This window comes from Poecilia latipinna, unplaced genomic scaffold (genome assembly GCF_001443285.1).
Source record: "Poecilia latipinna isolate Pla-1442-1.1 unplaced genomic scaffold, P_latipinna-1.0 Scaffold387, whole genome shotgun sequence".
NCBI lineage: Eukaryota > Metazoa > Chordata > Actinopteri > Cyprinodontiformes > Poeciliidae > Poecilia > Poecilia latipinna.
In genome coordinates this window covers 52,203-70,407 of record NW_015113003.1, presented here as the reverse complement: position 1 = coordinate 70,407, position 18,205 = coordinate 52,203, and the positions used below count along the sequence as shown (strand labels likewise).

At 40.8% G+C, this 18,205-nt stretch overlaps 1 protein-coding gene across 2 annotated transcripts in view; it reads right to left on the bottom strand.

Annotated features, from left to right (window-relative positions):
• Positions 1 to 3,951: 3,951 nt before the first annotated feature.
• Positions 3,952 to 18,205, bottom strand: part of nck1b (NCK adaptor protein 1b) — a 36,355-nt gene continuing 22,101 nt past the window's right edge. Inside the window, exons 1-3 of one of the 2 annotated variants that reach the window (XM_015036983.1) lie at positions 15,865 to 15,960; positions 6,293 to 7,050; positions 3,952 to 4,712 (exon numbers count right to left, since the gene is read on the bottom strand). In XM_015036983.1, coding sequence (XP_014892469.1) covers positions 4,512 to 4,712; positions 6,293 to 7,050; positions 15,865 to 15,898 — 993 coding nt within the window. In that variant the 5' untranslated portion in view covers positions 15,899 to 15,960 and the 3' untranslated portion in view covers positions 3,952 to 4,511. Of the gene's footprint in view, positions 4,713 to 6,292; positions 7,051 to 15,864; positions 15,961 to 18,205 lie in introns of those variants that run through there. The other variant, XM_015036982.1, reaches the window with a different exon arrangement.

The window sequence follows — 18,205 nt, the reverse complement described above, 5'->3', positions numbered from 1 at the left end:
TATTCAGAGCACATGTGCTCCTTTTTATATCAACATAAAAATATAACGTATTAAAAGACAAGCACAAAACTTTTTTTTTTGCTTTTTATTACATCTTTAACACTCTAAATCTTCTAAATTATTACACCTGAAGACAGTCTCCCCTCCATAAAAACAGTATTAAGAGCATAACATTACATTTTTTTCACAGCACTGCCTTTTTTTTAATCATTCCACAGCATGAATCTGTTTCTTCACTCTCACTTACAGAAATAAAATAAAAAAAAAAAAATAAAAAAAAAGCTTTGTGAGACAAATATCACCACAGAAATGTAAGCAGCACGAAAGCACCAAAATCAAACACGGGCCACTTGTTTTTAATATTATCAAGACATCTGTGTGAAAGTTTAACAATATCTCAGGTTAAGTTAGCGAGTTCAGACCGCAGGGTAGTTTACTCCCCCATCAGGACGAATAGTTTGACGAGCAGTCTTGATAATATCCGTCACAACTGACTTTTAATGTCTCTTTAAAGCAGATTTATTTTTTTTATAAAGCTACAAGGCTCTGCTCATGCAGCCTCCTTCTTATTGTAAAATGGAAAAAAAAAAAAAAAAAAATCCCAGTTACAATATCTAAGCAGCGAGATACTGTAGTTCTGTTTTAATATCAAGCTAAATATTTAAATATTGAGTTTGTTCATATTCATGTGGCTAATCTGCAAACAAAACAAAACAACAAAAGTGAAATCTTACACTAGTTGTAGATAAAGATGTAAAAATGATAACTTAAGCTGTTGACGTTTTGAAACACAAGTTACTTGAGGTGCTCATACAGATTTAGGTCATGATTACATCACACCTGGAGTTATGTTTATCACTCAACATCCGCACATGTGTTTATCACTTGCGTGTAGGCATTCACTGTTCATCTAATACTTGATGAAGTCAGCTATGGTAAGGTCACTTGAAATGGAACACACCAACTGAAAAAGGGCGTATTATGCATGACCAAGAAAAGAGAGGGAGGGGTTAAGTCCATGACATTTGCTGAGCGCTAAAGGAGGAAATGCTCTTTCCTATGAGGATGTGTCCGGCCCTCCCGACGCATCTGCTAATCGCTCCGCTGATGCACATGCAAAGCTTTAAGCAGATAGCAGTGATAAGTGAAGAGGGAAGTATGGGTTCTAAAGAGAAAAAGGGGGAAGAACAAAAAAAAAAAATAAAAAATACAAAATACAAAATCGGGGAGCTAAAGCTTTGGTTGCCGGAAAGCTGTGAAGGCACGTTAAATTCTCCCAAAGCCTTTAAAGTGGGGCAGAATGTGTTGGCGGATTCACTTTAATGCTTTGCGGCATCACAGATGCTGCAGAAACTGGGGGCTGGGGAGGAAGTACCGGCATGAACAGAAAAGTTTTTTTCTTGCAACAAATGAATCCAGCAGATAGCTGCAGATTGGGTATTTTCAAAACCCTGGAATTGAGAGGGAGGGTGGGGGGCGTAATTCTTCAACTTCAAAACCAGTGTGATTACTGAAATCCACATAGCTGCAAATGGGAATGCTAATTAATTGCCAAGTTTAATTACAAATCAACAGTTATCTCCAAAAGCTTAATAATCCTGTTTTGTTTTATGCGTGCTCCATATTAAGACAAACCGTTCAAGAAACTGTAAAATTAGCACTTTAGACACATTAATCTGAATGAACCTGTGAACGCACTGCACCTCAGTACCTCCAGTTCACACCGACAACAGTCCTCAACGTGGACGCAACTACTGAGCAAAGAAGACTCATAGCAAGCCATTTTCAGTGTCAGAGATCTGAGAAGTTATTTTAAAGTAAACAATTGCATTTGATGACATGTCAGTGGTTTATTTGGGCTGCGGGAGAAAGCAAGACTTTCAGCAGATAACAGGAGGGTTAAACAGTGTAGCAGATTTCCTGTTTTGTTATTCTAAGCTTTTTAAAATCAGTTTTGAAAATGCTGGATGATGAAATGTTTGACTTTTCTGTGAGATAAGGTACAGAGCTACATTCTCCAGAAACTACGCACGGAAGCCGGCGTTTTATCAACGCCAGCTCTGCTAAAAGCCAACATAAGATGCTGGATTTCAAAGTGTACTTTAATTCCTTTGTGTTTGTTTTGGAAAAACTAAGACTCTCACACACTGTGCGACATCACCACTACTCATCAAATAACGACGTAGATGTTTAAATCTTCCTGTAACAAGGTTCTGAAAGAAAACAATTGGGGGGGAGGGGGGAATTGATATTGATAGGTAGAAGATTGATCATTCTGATTGGTCCATCTCTACTTCTGCCAATCACCTCAGATGCTTCTATCAAAAACCTTACACCCAATCAGCTGCATGGTAGATGATGGACTGGGCGTGGCTGTTACAGTGGAACATGCTCTCCAATTCCTTAGTCTATTTTTCCTTCCCTCATCCTCTTCTCTTTTTGTGCCCGGGTCCAACCAGCTGCAGCTGGAGAACTCATCATCGCAGGCTTTGTGATGATGATGATCATCATGATCATCATCATCATCATCATCCCCCTGCTGGAGCTGCTCCCTGCCAGCACTCCGTCTGCTGCAGCTTTGATTGCTAACCTTCCACATTCAGACTCTACCTAGTCCCCTTTCAGTGAAAAAAACAACAAAAAAACAACAAAAAAAAACGCTCACTCCAAACCTTCGCTGTACATTAGAAACTTGGATCTTTTCTGCCTCCGCAAGGAATAGGTCGTTTTTTTTTGTTTGTTTTTTTTTTTCGTATGACATCCATGCTTTGCAAGTACACACACTTGACCTCCCGGTGACCCTCTATTCCCTTTAGCAATCACTAATTTAGGAGCGGTGAGATCACCCTGTTGGCTGCCTGAGCCAGTCCTCCACTTCCCCTCTCTGTTCCAGAGAACTAGATTTATACATTTTCTTTTCCTGATGACAAACAAAAAAAACAAAACAAAAAGAAAAGGACTCCATGACTCCAACGGTGAGCTTTAGACACAAAGATACTCCCAAAACCTAGAGGTGCACTAACCAATCGACCGGAGATCAGGGTAGACCAATTTGGTCAGCTTTAATTTGTGAAAAATATGATTTCTCCTCCCACTGTCATTAAGCACACTTAAGCTATAAACTTTCTACCTAAACCCATCAAAAAGCAGCATGTGTCATTAAAAAAACAAAAAACAAATATGTTTGCAGAGATGAACCAATCAACCAGCTGGAGATCAAAATCTGCCTTTTTTTTGCTTTCAGCAGATCCAGGATAAAAAGATAGATTTTTCAACAAAACTAGTAGCTCCCACCATTTTAATTCTACAGATTGCAGTAAAATGTATTTTGATGCCATTTTCTAATTTAGAAAAGGGGGAATCAGATAACAGCTAGCGGCATGGACTTTGGTCCATTAATGTGGATAATCTTGTAATTCCTTCATAAGCTGTTGGATTCCAAACCTGAAACACATTTGTTCTCATGTTTTATAATCCTTTTGGGGGCACGGGAGAGAAATCAATCAAAATCAGAAATGACAGATCCCCAAAAGTTGGTATTAGTTGGAAAAATAAAAAAAAATCAATTTCTACCTGCTGGGATTCTTAACAGAAGATAAAAGGGAGTTTGGTTTGACACTATTCTACTTATTTGCATCATGAGATTCGCCGAGTAATTTGCCTCCTCTTTGTAACATTCACATGATGTGGATACAGCAAAAATGTGGCACAAGCAGTTCTACTGTACAAAAAAACAACAAAAAAAAGCCTACTTTGCACAAGAAATGGAGGAAAACAACAAAAACGAAAAAAAAAAAGCAGATGCATTGTAACATTTCAATCTCAACAACACGGATCCTAACAAATCTAAATAAATATAGTTTGGTCACTTGATTTTTTTTTATCAATGATTAGCTGACGTTGTGGATTAATGTGTCCACAACCACAAAGAAAGAAACAAAAAAAAAAAAAAAAAAAAAAAAAAGCTTTAAGACAAACATTAAAGTGAGTCAACGTGTAAGACTTGTAGGCATGGCTCTGAGTAAGTCGTCATCTAAAAATATCTCAGTCGTGTAGTTTAAAAAAAAAATAAAAATCACATCTTTAAAGGAAATTGTTAAAAAAAAAAAAGATTATATATTATCAACATAAAGAAATCTAAATGAAACCCTAATAGATACCAAGGGTGAAATACATGCCGTTGCCTATGACCTAACGTGGATAATTTAAAATGCGACCAAGAGGCCTGTAGTCATCTCTCGGGGTCTGTAAAGTCTTTTCTTCAGCCCTCTCTCGAAGTCTCTCCCATGCTTTTTTCCATATCTCCTCTTGGAATGTTCACAAAGTGGCCATTTAAGTCCTGATGATGTGTTAAGTCTTCAGGCTTGGAGCAGAAATGTTAGTGTGTGTTCTGGTGTAAGGATCTGTTTTATATATGGAAGCCATTAATCTCTGTGCATGTGTGTGTGCTTGCACACGTGCACGTATGCGTGTGTGTGTGTGTGTGTGTGTGTGTGTGTGAGAGGATCGGATCAGGATGCTGCCAGGGCTTTGATCAGGTACAGTTTGTCTCCCTGCTCACTGGTGAAGATGGGAGCCTTTTTGTAGTGTTCGACAAGCTCTTCCATAGAGTTGAATTTGCGCTGTCCGATGCAGTAAAGGTTCTCCTTCAGCTGCACTTTGAAATGCTTGTTCTTGCTCTGCGCCTTTAGGGAGATGGAGAAGTCATTTGGCTGAAAAAGTAGAAGGAAAAACTCGGATTAGCGACCACGGACAACAGGAACGATTAGAAGGAAAAGGAAAAATCCAGAATTTTTAAAGAGAAGGTCTGTTAAAAGTTTAGCAGCAGATAATACGTATTCAGACTGGCTGGTTCCGGAGGCTGAAGCTAATGGCTGCATTGGAAGGGCCCCAAAACCAAAGCGGACATAAACCGTAAAGTACCTCTAATCTTAAAAATGTCAGAGGGTTTATGTTAATGCGTAGCAATGAGTATATTTAAGCCATTGCTACGCATTCATTGGACGGTTATTAATACTGATGATTATTTACACAAAAGACGGAGAAAGGAGATCGTGCAAACCCGGTAATATTCCTGTGTGAAACGCAAACTGAGAACTGAGCATTAGAAAACATTCATAGTCAAAGTTAACATGGTTTGAAAAACTAAAAATACGTATATATAACTAGAATATTGTTAACTTGAACTGCTGTAATAGGTTTACGTTCAAATATTTTTTTTACCAGTTAATGCTAGTTGTAATCTGTACAAATAACACATGAAATACTGTTCTTATAAATCATGATGATCAGAGTCTTAAAATGCTGAAAATCTGCTTCAGTCTTGGCTCTGCAGAGACTAGCCCATAGCTGTAGTCTTCTGGGTACAACTTATTTGCATTTATACTAGACAAAGATAGCAAGAACTTTACAGCAGAAAAAAAAGAAGCGTAGATTCTATCAAAAACTTTTTAGGGTAACAACACCTTCAAGACACCTAAAATGTTCACATCTATTTTTCAGGTGCCCTTAAAAAGTTCTGGGAAAAAGATGTTGACAGAAACTATAAGTAGGACCCAAGTCAGCTAACTAAGTGGGTAAATAACGTAGATTTATTTTTGTATACATTGTCTTGCTGAAAAATCCACCCTCATTTCTTGTTTAGATTCTTATCAAGAATGCCTCTGGCACTGTTCTCCATTCTTCCTTCCGTCACTGACGTGAAATCTGCCACAACTGAATCATCAATGACGGCCCAACACCATGTTTTCAACCATCTGATCGCAGTAAACTCCCCGAGTAGCGAACTGACTTGTCGTAGTCTTAAACCAACTTCAAAGACATTGAAAATCTTTTTACTTCAACAGTGGAGTCTTGTGCAGTAGACATTTCTAAAAGGAACTGTGGTTTTCACGAAAATTCAGGACTTTTTTGAAGCTCTCTGTAAGTGATCTGAAAATCAAATTATTCTTTTCACACTGCTGGCAACCTTATTCGTGAGATTTTTTGACGTCGTCTTGGGAGAGGGCTGGGCTTTTATTCTTCTAACATGACTCTTGTGGGTTTCGTTGGTAACGAGAAATCTTGCATCATCCCCTAATATTAACACACACCTGAATTTACTGACTAATTGGAGTTGATTTCTTTGTAGGCGTGGATTACTTGGATTGGTACTGATGTTGGTGTGCTCAATAATTAATCCTCTCTGCTGTATCAACTAGAGGTAAGATAGTAGCTGCTTATAAACTTTTAACAGAACATAATTTCAGAAATTCTGAACAACTCCTTGAATGAACAGATCTTAGTGACTGACCGATGACTCGCTATCTCGGATGAGGAAGTCTCCCTCCGTGCCTCTTTGATTTAGCGCCACCTCTGCCTGGTGGCGCGTCACTTTTCCGTAGTACCACTCCTTCCCGGCAAAGCGCCCGCTGCCTGAGGGCGAGATGTAGTCACAGTCAGGCGTTGGAGGCCCGGCTGGCCCTGCTGTGGATTTATGGGAGCTGGAGTCAAGAACAGTAACGTAGTTCTTAGGCACCAGGCCCAACTGTCCGTCTGCTTTGCGGCACTTCCACCATTCTGGGTCGTTCTCTGGTTTCTCTATGACCTCCATCACCTCGCCCCGCTCAAAGTTCAGTTCCTCGTCATTGCCAGTGCTGAAGGGGTAAAGCGCCTGAACCGTGTGCAACACTCTGTTCCCGTTCGTGCTGCTTCTTACCACGTCAACCAGCTTCTCAGTCAGCGATCCGGCAGCCGGATCGCCCAGGCCGCCCATGCCCCCTCCCCCCGCCGTCCCATCCACGTCCTCCGTCACGTAGTTGGACGGGAACCAGCCAGACCGTCCGTTGTAGCTGCCGCGCCACCAGCCGTCGCTGCACTTCTCCATCACCACCACCCGCGTGCCCTTCACCAAAGAGAGCTCGTCCTCGCGCTCCGCAGAGTAACTGAACTTGACGAAAGCGGGCACGTTGAGGTCGTACAGCCTCTCGCCGTTATCGGTGCTCATATCCGTGTCGGCGTTGGAAGCGGTGTCTCTCATCCCTCCCTTCCTGCTCTTTACCTTCCCAATTCCTAGGAGTAAAAAAAAAACAAAAAGATGATTAGCAGTGAGATCTACAAATGCAGATGGTGGTGCCCCTTATAACGGTGGTAAATACTTACTCACCTATACCCATTTCAAAGAAATAAAATGAATTTATATTTTTACAGTTTAGCCTGAATTTACAGATATAGTGGTTTCTTCATTCAAGTCAACAATCTCAGAAAATTAAACAAATTTGGGGTCTTGGGACCCTCTTCAGAAATCAAACCAAATACAACTGGCAACAGTAAAGTACAGTAATTATTTTAATGTCGGAACAGATAAAAAAAAAAAAAAAAAAAAAAAAAAAAAAAAAACAGGGGATAAAAGATATATTGGCTTTTGGCATCGTTATGCCCTGCTTAACATTAATTGACATCTAACGTTTATATGCAATAGCCACATGTCATGTACACAGCAGGGGTATCCCCACTTGTGGCAACAGTAATTTTGTTAATTGTTTCCCCCTCCCCCCTTGATTGAAAAACTTGAAATCATATTAAATATATGAATGCAGTAGAATAATCAGAGTGAGATTATTCTACTGCATTAAAAAAAACAAAAAAACATTGAGGCTACTGACTTTTTTTTTTTTTTTTTGCAGACGTCTCAATAAATTTGCCCACACCTGTGTATCAAAATAGTCTTTCCCACTCCCACCCCACTAACTTTCTAATGGTGTGGGACAAGTCTTAACAAAAACTGAAAAGGAAAACAAAAAGAAAATGAAGCACTAATTAGCATTACAGGCTTTCTAAATATCCTTTCCTTTTCACATCAGAGCCCAAACCCCCCACGCTCTAAATCTAAATACATTCTTGAGGATTAGGTCTAGGTGCTGAGGAAACAACAAAAATCTATGCTGGCATGGTGGAATAAAAACTGAATGGGACGAAAACTTGTTTTGACATGGGCCTACAAATCCTGTAGAAACTGTTTTCTTTGTGTACTGTCACCTAATACTAAAATCAGACACCTCACCCCCACTCCGGTCGGCCTGAACTCCCTGGAACAGAACAGTTCACCCAGCTACAGCCTCATTGCTGCTAATCACATTGCAATAATCACCTTGACCGGCGCTGCATCCTGATTTCAAACTCTTCTACTTCTCCCCAACTCTATGGCGTTACTGTAGTTTCATTGTTGAAGAGCCGTGACCATTTTATAACGTTTTAAACAACTCCAGCTCAGCCCAACCAGACGCTGATATCACAGACGGTGACAGATTTAGGCTCATTTCTGATTACGTTTGCAAGGCTATTGCTTGCATAATCAAAAGACAGCTGGGTGAAATTACACGGTGGAGCAGGGTGGAGTCTCCAGGACTGCGCTGGGAGGACGGCGTGCGTCGTCTGTTATCCCAGCCGCTGGGGAAACGCGAGTGTCCTTTACCGCAGATGGATTGTTACTGAAAGGTGCCTCTGACTCAAGGGGAGCAGACAAATTTCACAGTAGGGCTCAGAGTCCAACGTTAAATTGCTTCCAGGTAGAGCCTGTTATTAGTCCCACCACTGTGCATAAGTACAGAGTGCAGACAGGGTGTTAAGAGCTGATGTCTAGAGGCGGAGGTTACGTGCTGCACACATGCCAGTTAGGCATCTTTGTACCAACTCAAACAAGACAAAAAGAGATATCGGAGGACAGATCGGAAGCTTCCGTCACAAAAAGGAACATTATCAGATCAATTCCTGACACGCACAATTTAAACAGAGATACTGCAGTTGGAACCTTTATGGTTGGAAGTGACCTAATTTAGCCCAAATGAAGGTTGGAGGCCATCAACTACTGATAGAGACATCTTTAACCTCCAAATGAGAGCAGAGAGATAACAACGTTTATATTTTATCTAAGGAAGGGCTTATCGCTGGCCTTCTCACTGGTGTCCATTTACTGCTTTTGTCTGCTTTGGTTCCCTGAATGCTTTGCATTAAAAAAGAAGAGCCACAGCATTTGCATAGATGCTCAATCTGCAGCCAGGTAAGTAATGGGGAGTTTGGATTTGCCTGCACAGCTAACAGATACAGGGCTGCTACTGAGAGCAATGCTTCTCCTAAAGCCTCATCTATCATGGTGTTCTGGAGTTACGCAGAAGAATCCACTTGTCGGCTGCGTGGGAGAGCTTCCTTTACAGTTTAGCAGAGATAATATCTTTTCACATCAAACGCACGAAATGGAAACGCTTCTCCAGAGAAGGCCACAGCTGCACTGAGCTCAGGTGGCGCTAACAGATACTGGCTAGTGCTTTCCTTGATAATCAGCCAGGCTTGTGTGTTCAGTTGAGTTTTGGACATTTGTGTACAAATGGCTGGAAATCTGCAACAGTAATGTCACAGAAGTAATGCAGGAAGGAATCTTGCAGAGCCTTCCAAAACCACAGACTGAAGGGAATTTGTTTTTGGAACTGGACTTTGTTTAGACAAATAAGAATAAAAAAGGGGGCTGAAACAATTGCGCACCACAAGTTTCTGATTATTTGTGGGACATTCCAAGAACTACATCTTATTTATCTTGCACTTCACAATTATCCACACTTTTTGTAGGTCCATCACAGAAAATCCTAGCAAAATCCAACTAAAGCACAGCAAAAATCAGGGTCCAACCATTACAGATTTCTGCCTTTCTTTGGGTTCTGATCTCCAAGAAAGCAAAACATATTTTTTCCTTAGGATTGTAAAATAGAAAAGTGTTACTGATTCCTAATTAAACAGAAAATGAAGGAAATGCATGATTTTTTTACCATGTTACCATTATCAGACTTTTAGTAAACAAAACCACTTCATAGTCAATCCTTGATACCATGAAGGTGGATGTGCTTGTAAACTCTCAATAGAGGAGGTTCTTTTTATTTTACATTTTGAGGTGCTTGTCGCCACAATTCACATTATGGCAGGAATTGGGCAGAGAGAGAAAGGGAAAAGCTGGAGAAATGCAGCAAAACTCCAGAAAGTTGGGAGTGGAACCCCAGACGGCTGAGTTCAGGACTAATAGCCGCCGTGGGACCGCTCTACACTGAAACCCTCCAGAACCCAATTATGGTTTTGACGCGGTTAAAGAAAGGGGGTGGGTTTCAGTATCTGACCTACTGGTCAAGAGAAGCATTGTTACAACTACAAACAGACTGTATTTACTGTGATAAGGTGTCTTCAAAATGTGCTTGGTTGCGCTCAATCTTATTTAAGTGTTTTAGAGTTAAACAGGGATGAATACAAACGCACAACATGTTTCAGATTATATGTAAAAAAAAATAAATAAAAATAATGTTTAATAGTTCTCAAATTCATATTTACATATTAGTATTTATTTGTCTATTACATCTTATCCTAATAAACAGAGTGAAGACGGGATCACCCGTACCGAGGCATACTGAGGATTTAAAAAGTTCTGCTTTCATTTGTCCTTCTATACTGTTCCCAGTGTAGGGGAGCCAAATGTTTCCTCTAGGTATATGAAAGTACAGTTAACGGTGCTGCTGATGCACGCTGCCGGTCAGCTGGATGAAAGGAGGCTATCACACTTAACACTTGCTAGAAGGACAAATTCCACTATTTGTAAAGAAAAATCTTTAATCCATCACTCAGTGCGTCAACTTTTCTTTTTTTTTTTAAACTACACTTGCTAAGCACCTACCTGCAGATGGCATGGTATAATTCAATAAACACTTGAAAATTTCAACCAAATTTGGCCATTCATTGTGTATTTTTTTCTTTTGCTTTAGATGTATCTAAATCAAAATATTATCTTATTGGTATTTACAACATTATTAGAACTGTAATGCAACGCTTGTTATTTCTGCTTTAAATTTTATTGTAATTACTGTGATAAAGAGCCAGCCCATACCAAGTCACAGAAAATAGAAAAGTTCAAAGGTCATGACACTGCACACTATAGCTGGAGATGCCAAATTAAATTTCCCAATTTCCAGCTCGAGGGAAAAATTTACCGTCATAAAATGTTGCAAATATTTTAATTTATTTTCCTATATGGTGACATGTCGCAGTTCTTTCTCTGTATGTCACACAAAACATATACAAATATTTTATGTCACTGGGTTAAAATATGCATTTGTGGTGACTGGAAAGTGTTATTTGAAAGAGGAAGCAGACACCGCTCGGAGATCTAAAAATATCCCTCTCCCGATTTTGCCTCATTTTCGACACCTGACAGTAATCCTAAACAAAGTCAACCACTTGAACTTTGTGAACACATACGGCGTGGGACGTTCAGCTTCCCCTGAAAGCCACAAACCTTGTTGCGGCTCTGCTGCAAGCTGGGAAAACCTTATGAGAGAAATTAAAAACACCGTGCACTGGAAACTTCTCTCGTACGACATCACATGCCTCTTTTTTTTTTTTTTGCGCGCTTCCTGAGAGAGGGATGTGGGGGGAGGAAATTACACAGAATCAGATGGCTGTAAATCACTGCAAACAATGACGAAGAGCACAACACGCACATGTTGGGTTCCTCCAAAATAAAATTAAAAAAAAGAAAGAAAGAAAAAAGAAAAAAAAAACAAGAGTTTGTTTACAGATGAATCACAACAGCACAAAGAGAAGAAAGTGCCGGGAAGTCTGTCCAGCTACCGGTGACATACAGGAATGAGGATTTTTTTTTTTCTTTTTTTCTGTCCAAACTCTGGCCTGCCTACGCTAGTTGGCTGTCCATTGTCTGCAAGGGCCCTTTCGACCTCCTGGCTTCCCTCCATTCCAGGGCTCTTCCTCTGTGGACGACAACACCCCGCGTCAGCCTGTCTGACAGGCCTTTAACATCCCTTTGCTTTGACACGGACGCTTTTTCCAACCAGTCAGGTCAGAGCAAACCGGCCTGCTGCCTCTTCTGCGGCAAGTTGCTGTCACATCCTACTTCGCAATTCCAGTCAAGTTGCTTAAAATTACTGTGCAGCAAAGTCTGTCGTCTGATTGCAGACACTCAGTAGGAGCTTTGCAAGTTCATGACAACAATATGTCTTTGGACATGTCGTGGAAAACAGCAGTCCTCAGCCGTATGGTTTGCTCAGAGACGTACGCATTAAGTGTAATGACAGCATGTTGAGCCAGAAGCTGCGTGAGTCAATCAAAAGGAGGGGGGACAGCGCGCACACGAGTGAGTCGGCGTATTCGCGGTCGGGGCTGCCTTTTAGAGGCCGTGGCTTCAATTGGGTCTGCCAACATGGCTGACGGATACACAGGAAGTGTGCAGAGCTCTTGCAACTTTCAACATCAAATGCAGGCAGCCTCAGTCTCTGTGATGGGGCAGAGTTCAAGGAGAGGTGCCGCCGAGCAAAGCTGCTGTCAGAAGCTACGGTGCGTTTGAGGTTGCGATCTGTCAGGTTGAATCAAATCAACCAGTTAGGAAACGACTTCCCATACTCCACCCGATGGTAATCCACGCTCACCTTCATCATTACAACAGCGCTGGAATCATGAGCGCAAATTAAAGGGCGGAGACATAATTTTTTTTAAGTCTGTTTTCATCCCATTATCTTTCAGCTAATCAGAAAGACATGAATAAAGCAGGGCTGCTCAATTTCAGCAAAACATCCATTTGTATCCATTATAATAAATCTTGTGACAGTAACTAACCCACATTTCTCCCATCTTCTACAGTCAAGATGTCTTTACTAACAGTGTACCCAAGCAACTCAATCTCTCAAACCTTTACCCAAAGTGTACAGATTGACTTTGGATAGAAAGTTAATTCAACTTGCCAAACAACATTATTGTCGATATACATGCATGGATTCACTAATAAATGTTTAGGATTCTGTGGATTCCTTTATAATAAACAGTTAAGAGCATAAAATCGGTGGTATGTTAATGAATAAACATTTGTGTAAGTGAGAGAACCCAATAGAATTTTTACACTTAAAGAGAGACACTTTTAATGCACAGACACAGCTTTAATACTGAGATTATATTTGAAGAAGTTAATCTATCTCTACACCCTTCAATAAGTGGGTTAGATTAAGCTTATTTTGCACAACTAAGTTCCTCTGTTTTATTCGTATGAACTCTGTGTAACAAGCTGGACTTAGAAAGGACACTTTGCGTTCTTAAAAGTTAAAGAAAGGATGCAAATCTTTACACACACAAGCTGCTATTTTAATAATGCTAGCAGCGCTACCCAAACCAGATAATAGTAGTAAGACACTTTAAGGGCTTGGTTCAATTCAGTCGCGTTATTATCCATAATAATTCCACTGCCTGTAGTAGAAAAGATTTAAACTTTTCAGATATTAAATTATTATGTAATGTTGGTCAGATGCAAACCACCTGTTTTAATTGCCTTTAGTCATTTGAAAATGACTCAGTATGACAGCTATTGTTAGCGGTTATTAACAGTCTGTTAGTGTTTTGTTTAGTTGAAAGTCCATGTTTCTAAGATATGCATATCTCTGACTAACTTGTCCACCTCCTGCAATGGTGAACTGAATTTCCCAACAAGCTCTTAACGGAATATCTTTCTGTGACGTTACCAATAGATTCACAGGAATCTATTGGTAATCTACTGGATGATGAAGACATTTGAAAATTTCTTCATCATCCTTCAGTGTATAGCAAAAATAAAATCCTGTTGAACGAAGACTGCTCTCTCTCTCTCTCTCTTTCTTTCAGTGTAATGTTTACAGCTTAAGGCAGGGGTCCCCAAACTTTTTCCTGCGAGGGCCACATAGCTGTTCCTTTCTGTGGTCGGGGGCCGGTCTTAGTTTTTGCAGTAAAAAAAAACAAAGAAATTCTTGTCGACGGGGGGGGGGGGGGACGCCGACACTTTTGGATAGATTTTTACCCAGAATGCAAATGGAAAAAACCGTGAGTGAAACGGTGACTGACGAGTATATATTCCATTGAGGGAAAGTAAGTTTCACATTTGCTCAAAAGCCCCCTGGTGGTTGAAGAAAAATCCACATATAAACCGGAAAATACAATATATGAAAAAACACTGAATGCTCTCTGGTATGAGCAGGCGGGCCGGATCCGGCTTTGTTCAGGGGGCAGGACCAAATGACGTGGCGGGCCGGATCCGGCCCGCGGGCCGTAGTTTGGGGACCCCTGGCTTAAGGGCTAGAAAAATATTTAACATTCAAAACTGATCTTTGTTTCTCCAATTTTTATTAGCGCATTTTAAACAAATCCAGCTGTGGTGTCATTTACGCAAAAAAATATATATATTAACATTTAAATGCAGTAAGATGTGCTCAGGATTTGAACTAATACTCAAATGAGTTACTATGTGTAAATTCCTGCAGTGACTGTAACCAAATTCAACACACAGGAAACAAGACAAACAGCAACAGGACGACTGTCCTAATAAAAACACGTATTTCAGATGTGATATATGACTATTACATTATGGCCAATCAGAAAGTCGGCAATCTCTAGTATTCTTACTGTTTTGGCTTTGTGAAGACCACTACTCACTTTCTCTGATGTAAACAGAAAACAGGAAAAGCAATGTGTGGTGGTACACCTTTACAGCAGAAAAAAAACATCTCAGGGATGAATGACTTGGACTACTCACACTAATCTTGGCCTAGCTATGATGAGAAGTTTTTATTTTTTTTCCTGTCTTTGGTCTCTTAAGTCAGGAAACAGGAGTGAGCAATGTGGAGAAAATAAGCGGGAATTTTGGAGCGAGCCATCCAACAGACAATCCCAAACGATATGATTCAACTTCCCTCTGACTTCTCACTTCCTCTTTGGCTCGCACTGAGCTAAGAGAGAAATGTGGCTCAAATTAGAGTTTCCGCTTGCTGGGGAGGCTGAGAAACAGGAAAAAGGAGGGAGGGGAGCCAGAGAGAAACAGAAGGAGGGAGAGAGAGAGAGAAAGCAGCAGCTTACAGAGTTTACACAAGCAAAATGTCTGTTAGCTCATCTCTATCTTCTTCACCTCCCGCTAGAGAACAAGCAGAGCAGTCAATGAGATTCCTGCAGACAGAGCCAGGATATATCAAGGTGAGATTACGGCCTTGTTAAATATATATATATATATATATATATATATTAAAGAAAAGTGTGTCAAGTGTGGCTGTAAACCATTGACATTCCTCTGATAACCATGAGAGGTGCATAAGATGGGAACCCGAGTCCCATCAATCATCAAGGACCCCCTTCCTCCCCTTTGCACAATGACTACAGTGTTCTTACATGAGAACCCTTCAACTGTAGCTCATGATCGGCGGCAGGGGGACCCTCCCAGAACCAGGGAGCTCGCCCTGAGGGAAACATAAAAGAAAACAGCCATCTGCGATGTCGTGAGATACTCCTGAACCGTGTGGAGAGAATGACAGTGTAATCCACTAAGATGTAGCCCACCTCAATGAGGTAAACGCTGGAAGAAAACAATGAAGCAAGATCCCGGCCTGTGTGTGAGTTTTGTGCCTGCGTGAATTCAAAGAAAGAAGGATTGCCGGGGCAATTACAGGCTTGGGCTCAGCAGCAGGCTTTTCAAAAGCATATCCACCCAGTGTCTGCAGCCGCTCACACACACTGGGACAGCCTCTCTTTGTCAGACCAAAATGGCTTCACACTAAAATCTGTTGCTGCCCGCTCTGATCCCGACACTTTCATTTGGTTAGCTTGAAACAGACATTCAGACAAAGCAAAAAAATCTGATATTTTAAGTTTAAAAACAAACAGCAAAAAAAAAAAAAAAAAAAGACCCGACATCTTTTTCCTGAGTCGTTCAAAGAAACCAAACTGCTCCGAGAAGTTCAGAGGGATAAATAAATAAAAATCAGATAACTGGAAACAAAACAAGTCAAAACAACTTTAAGGAGCAACTAAGGGTGAGAAAAGTTTAAAACTCACGAAAGAAATGTTTGAATAGGTTAGCCATGTCCATTTTGGGCTCGCTCTCAGTCTCCTTCGCAGTCCCTGTTCTCTTCCCACTGCAGCTGTGGAGTTATTCCATGTGAACACCCTGAGAGCTGGGCGGACTGCAGAGAAGGGCAGCCCACTTGCAGGCCATGTGATCAGGGGTTAGCCAATGAGGGCACAGGTTAGAAAGGCCTCCAGTTCAGCTCTGGAAGGCAGACTGCAAGAGGCCTCAAGAAGTAGGAGAGAATGGGGAGTAAGGAGAGGGTGGGGGTGAAGCTGAGACACAGAGCACAAGAGCTCCATGCTGCATAAAAAGTAAGAAGGTGATTTTCTAAACATATATACAGCAGATTTAAACGAAAAGGATTTTGATAAATTAAAAAAAAGGAAAAAAAAAAAAGAGGAATCTCTGGGGAAGCAGCAGAGTGACTCAGTGAAGTCTCACATGACAACAGCTGTTGAGAAACACTCATAAGTTTACAACAAACCAAGGGAACAGAAGCCGTTAAACCCAGAAACACTCCCAAACAGTAAGAGAGCCGTCTCCAGACACATCATGCCCTCTTACGCGATGACACAACTTCACGCCCAGCAACAAAAAGATCAACTTTTCCTCCCACACAACATATCAGAGTGTGAGCCTGGAGTTGCTCCTCTTACTCGCCCACGTGTGACCCAACCGCCCACAGCACAGATTAGGAAAGAGGCATATTTAATCAGAGATTACACAATGCCTGGTGTTTTTCTTTTTACATTTTCTTTCTGTATTACAAAAAAAAAAAACTGTAGTGTAACTATTTAGGATGATGTTGTGTCACCAACAAAGTAGTTTATTATTTGAAGTGGAGAGAAAAAAGATACAACCAAATACCTGAAAATGTGGAGTGCATTTTAGGCATCTTTTTAAAGTTTGATACCCCGACATAAAATAATGTACAACCACCAATCGCAACTGTAAACCTTCCAAGGGACTGCTACCCATCAAAACTAAGAGGTTGGGAAAGGCGAGCATCGATCAAAGAAGCACCCAGAAGGCACATGGGAACTCTGGAGGAGCTGCAGAGAGTTACCTTGTATTTGTTTACAAGGCAACTGTTTTACCGTTTTACATGACAAGGCTTCCAAAAACGTTTTCAGTTACGCATCTGCAAAAACTGCAAATGCACAACAGCAAAGTGAAAATACTCTGCATGCAGATGAAAACACAAATAGCAGTGGAAACTATGTAGTGGGTATGCCAGGCCAGTAAGAGGCGTTGAACCTTCGTTCTCAGACCAACTTCTGGCTGGTCTGAGCCAGAGGTCTGTTTTCATAACCCCTTTCATTGTACAGAGATGAACGCATGACCTGGAGTAGGTAACCTGTGCGTCTTCGCTGTTGGCGTAAAGTTTAGCTTTAACACTGCAAATAATCTGAAACGGTGCAGCAGCAAATCGAGCCCGAGTGGACAACCGCAGGATAACATGACTCCCAAGTGTTTTGTGCTTGCGTTTACACGGACAAGATCTGTGTTGCATCAATATAAAGTTTCATTCTGGAGCCACTTGTCAAACCTTTGCGATTTTCTCAACAGCAGCAGCAAAACATATAGGTTTTGCTGTTCTTGCATTGTCATGTAAATGGGGCCTTAGTCGTTCACTCCAATAGTCTGGGGTTAATAGAATGACAGCAAAAATGAATGTTGCTGTTGACAGTTTATCAGGGTTTGAGATACTTTGCAAAGAAGTAGGGGCAAAACTTTCAGTCTCTAAGATGTGCAAAGCAGGTAGAGGATTACCACAACAGACAGGCATCTGTAATTGTGGTGGAAAATGCCTCTACAAAACAGTGACTCAGAGATGAACGTACATTCAGACTTATGAACTAATGGGATAATAATGTGTTGCTCCATTAGATACAATCTCGATGAAATACATTCACGTTTATGGTTGTATTGGGGTGAGAAAACCTTTTAGAAAACAAAACAAAAGCCCCTTTTAGGATTATGTTACCGTTTTAACAAGATTGCTGCAAGTTTGTGTTTAATTTCGAGTGTACGGTTAAGTTAGACATGACTTGTGTTTGTGCCAGCCAGGCAGCTGTTCTTAAAAATGGAAAGATCGAATATGGTGACAGCTGGGGTGTTGTTCAGAGGCCATGGGCTTTTGTTTATGGCAACATAACCTCTTACTCACACACACACACACACACGCACACACACACACACACACACAAAAACCACAGAGACAAAAAAAAAATCATGTCATATAAATCTAGATACCTCTGAGTAACGCATGCAGGACAGACTTAAATCTTTGCTCAAGTCACTGAGCTGAATTATTTTAAGACATTT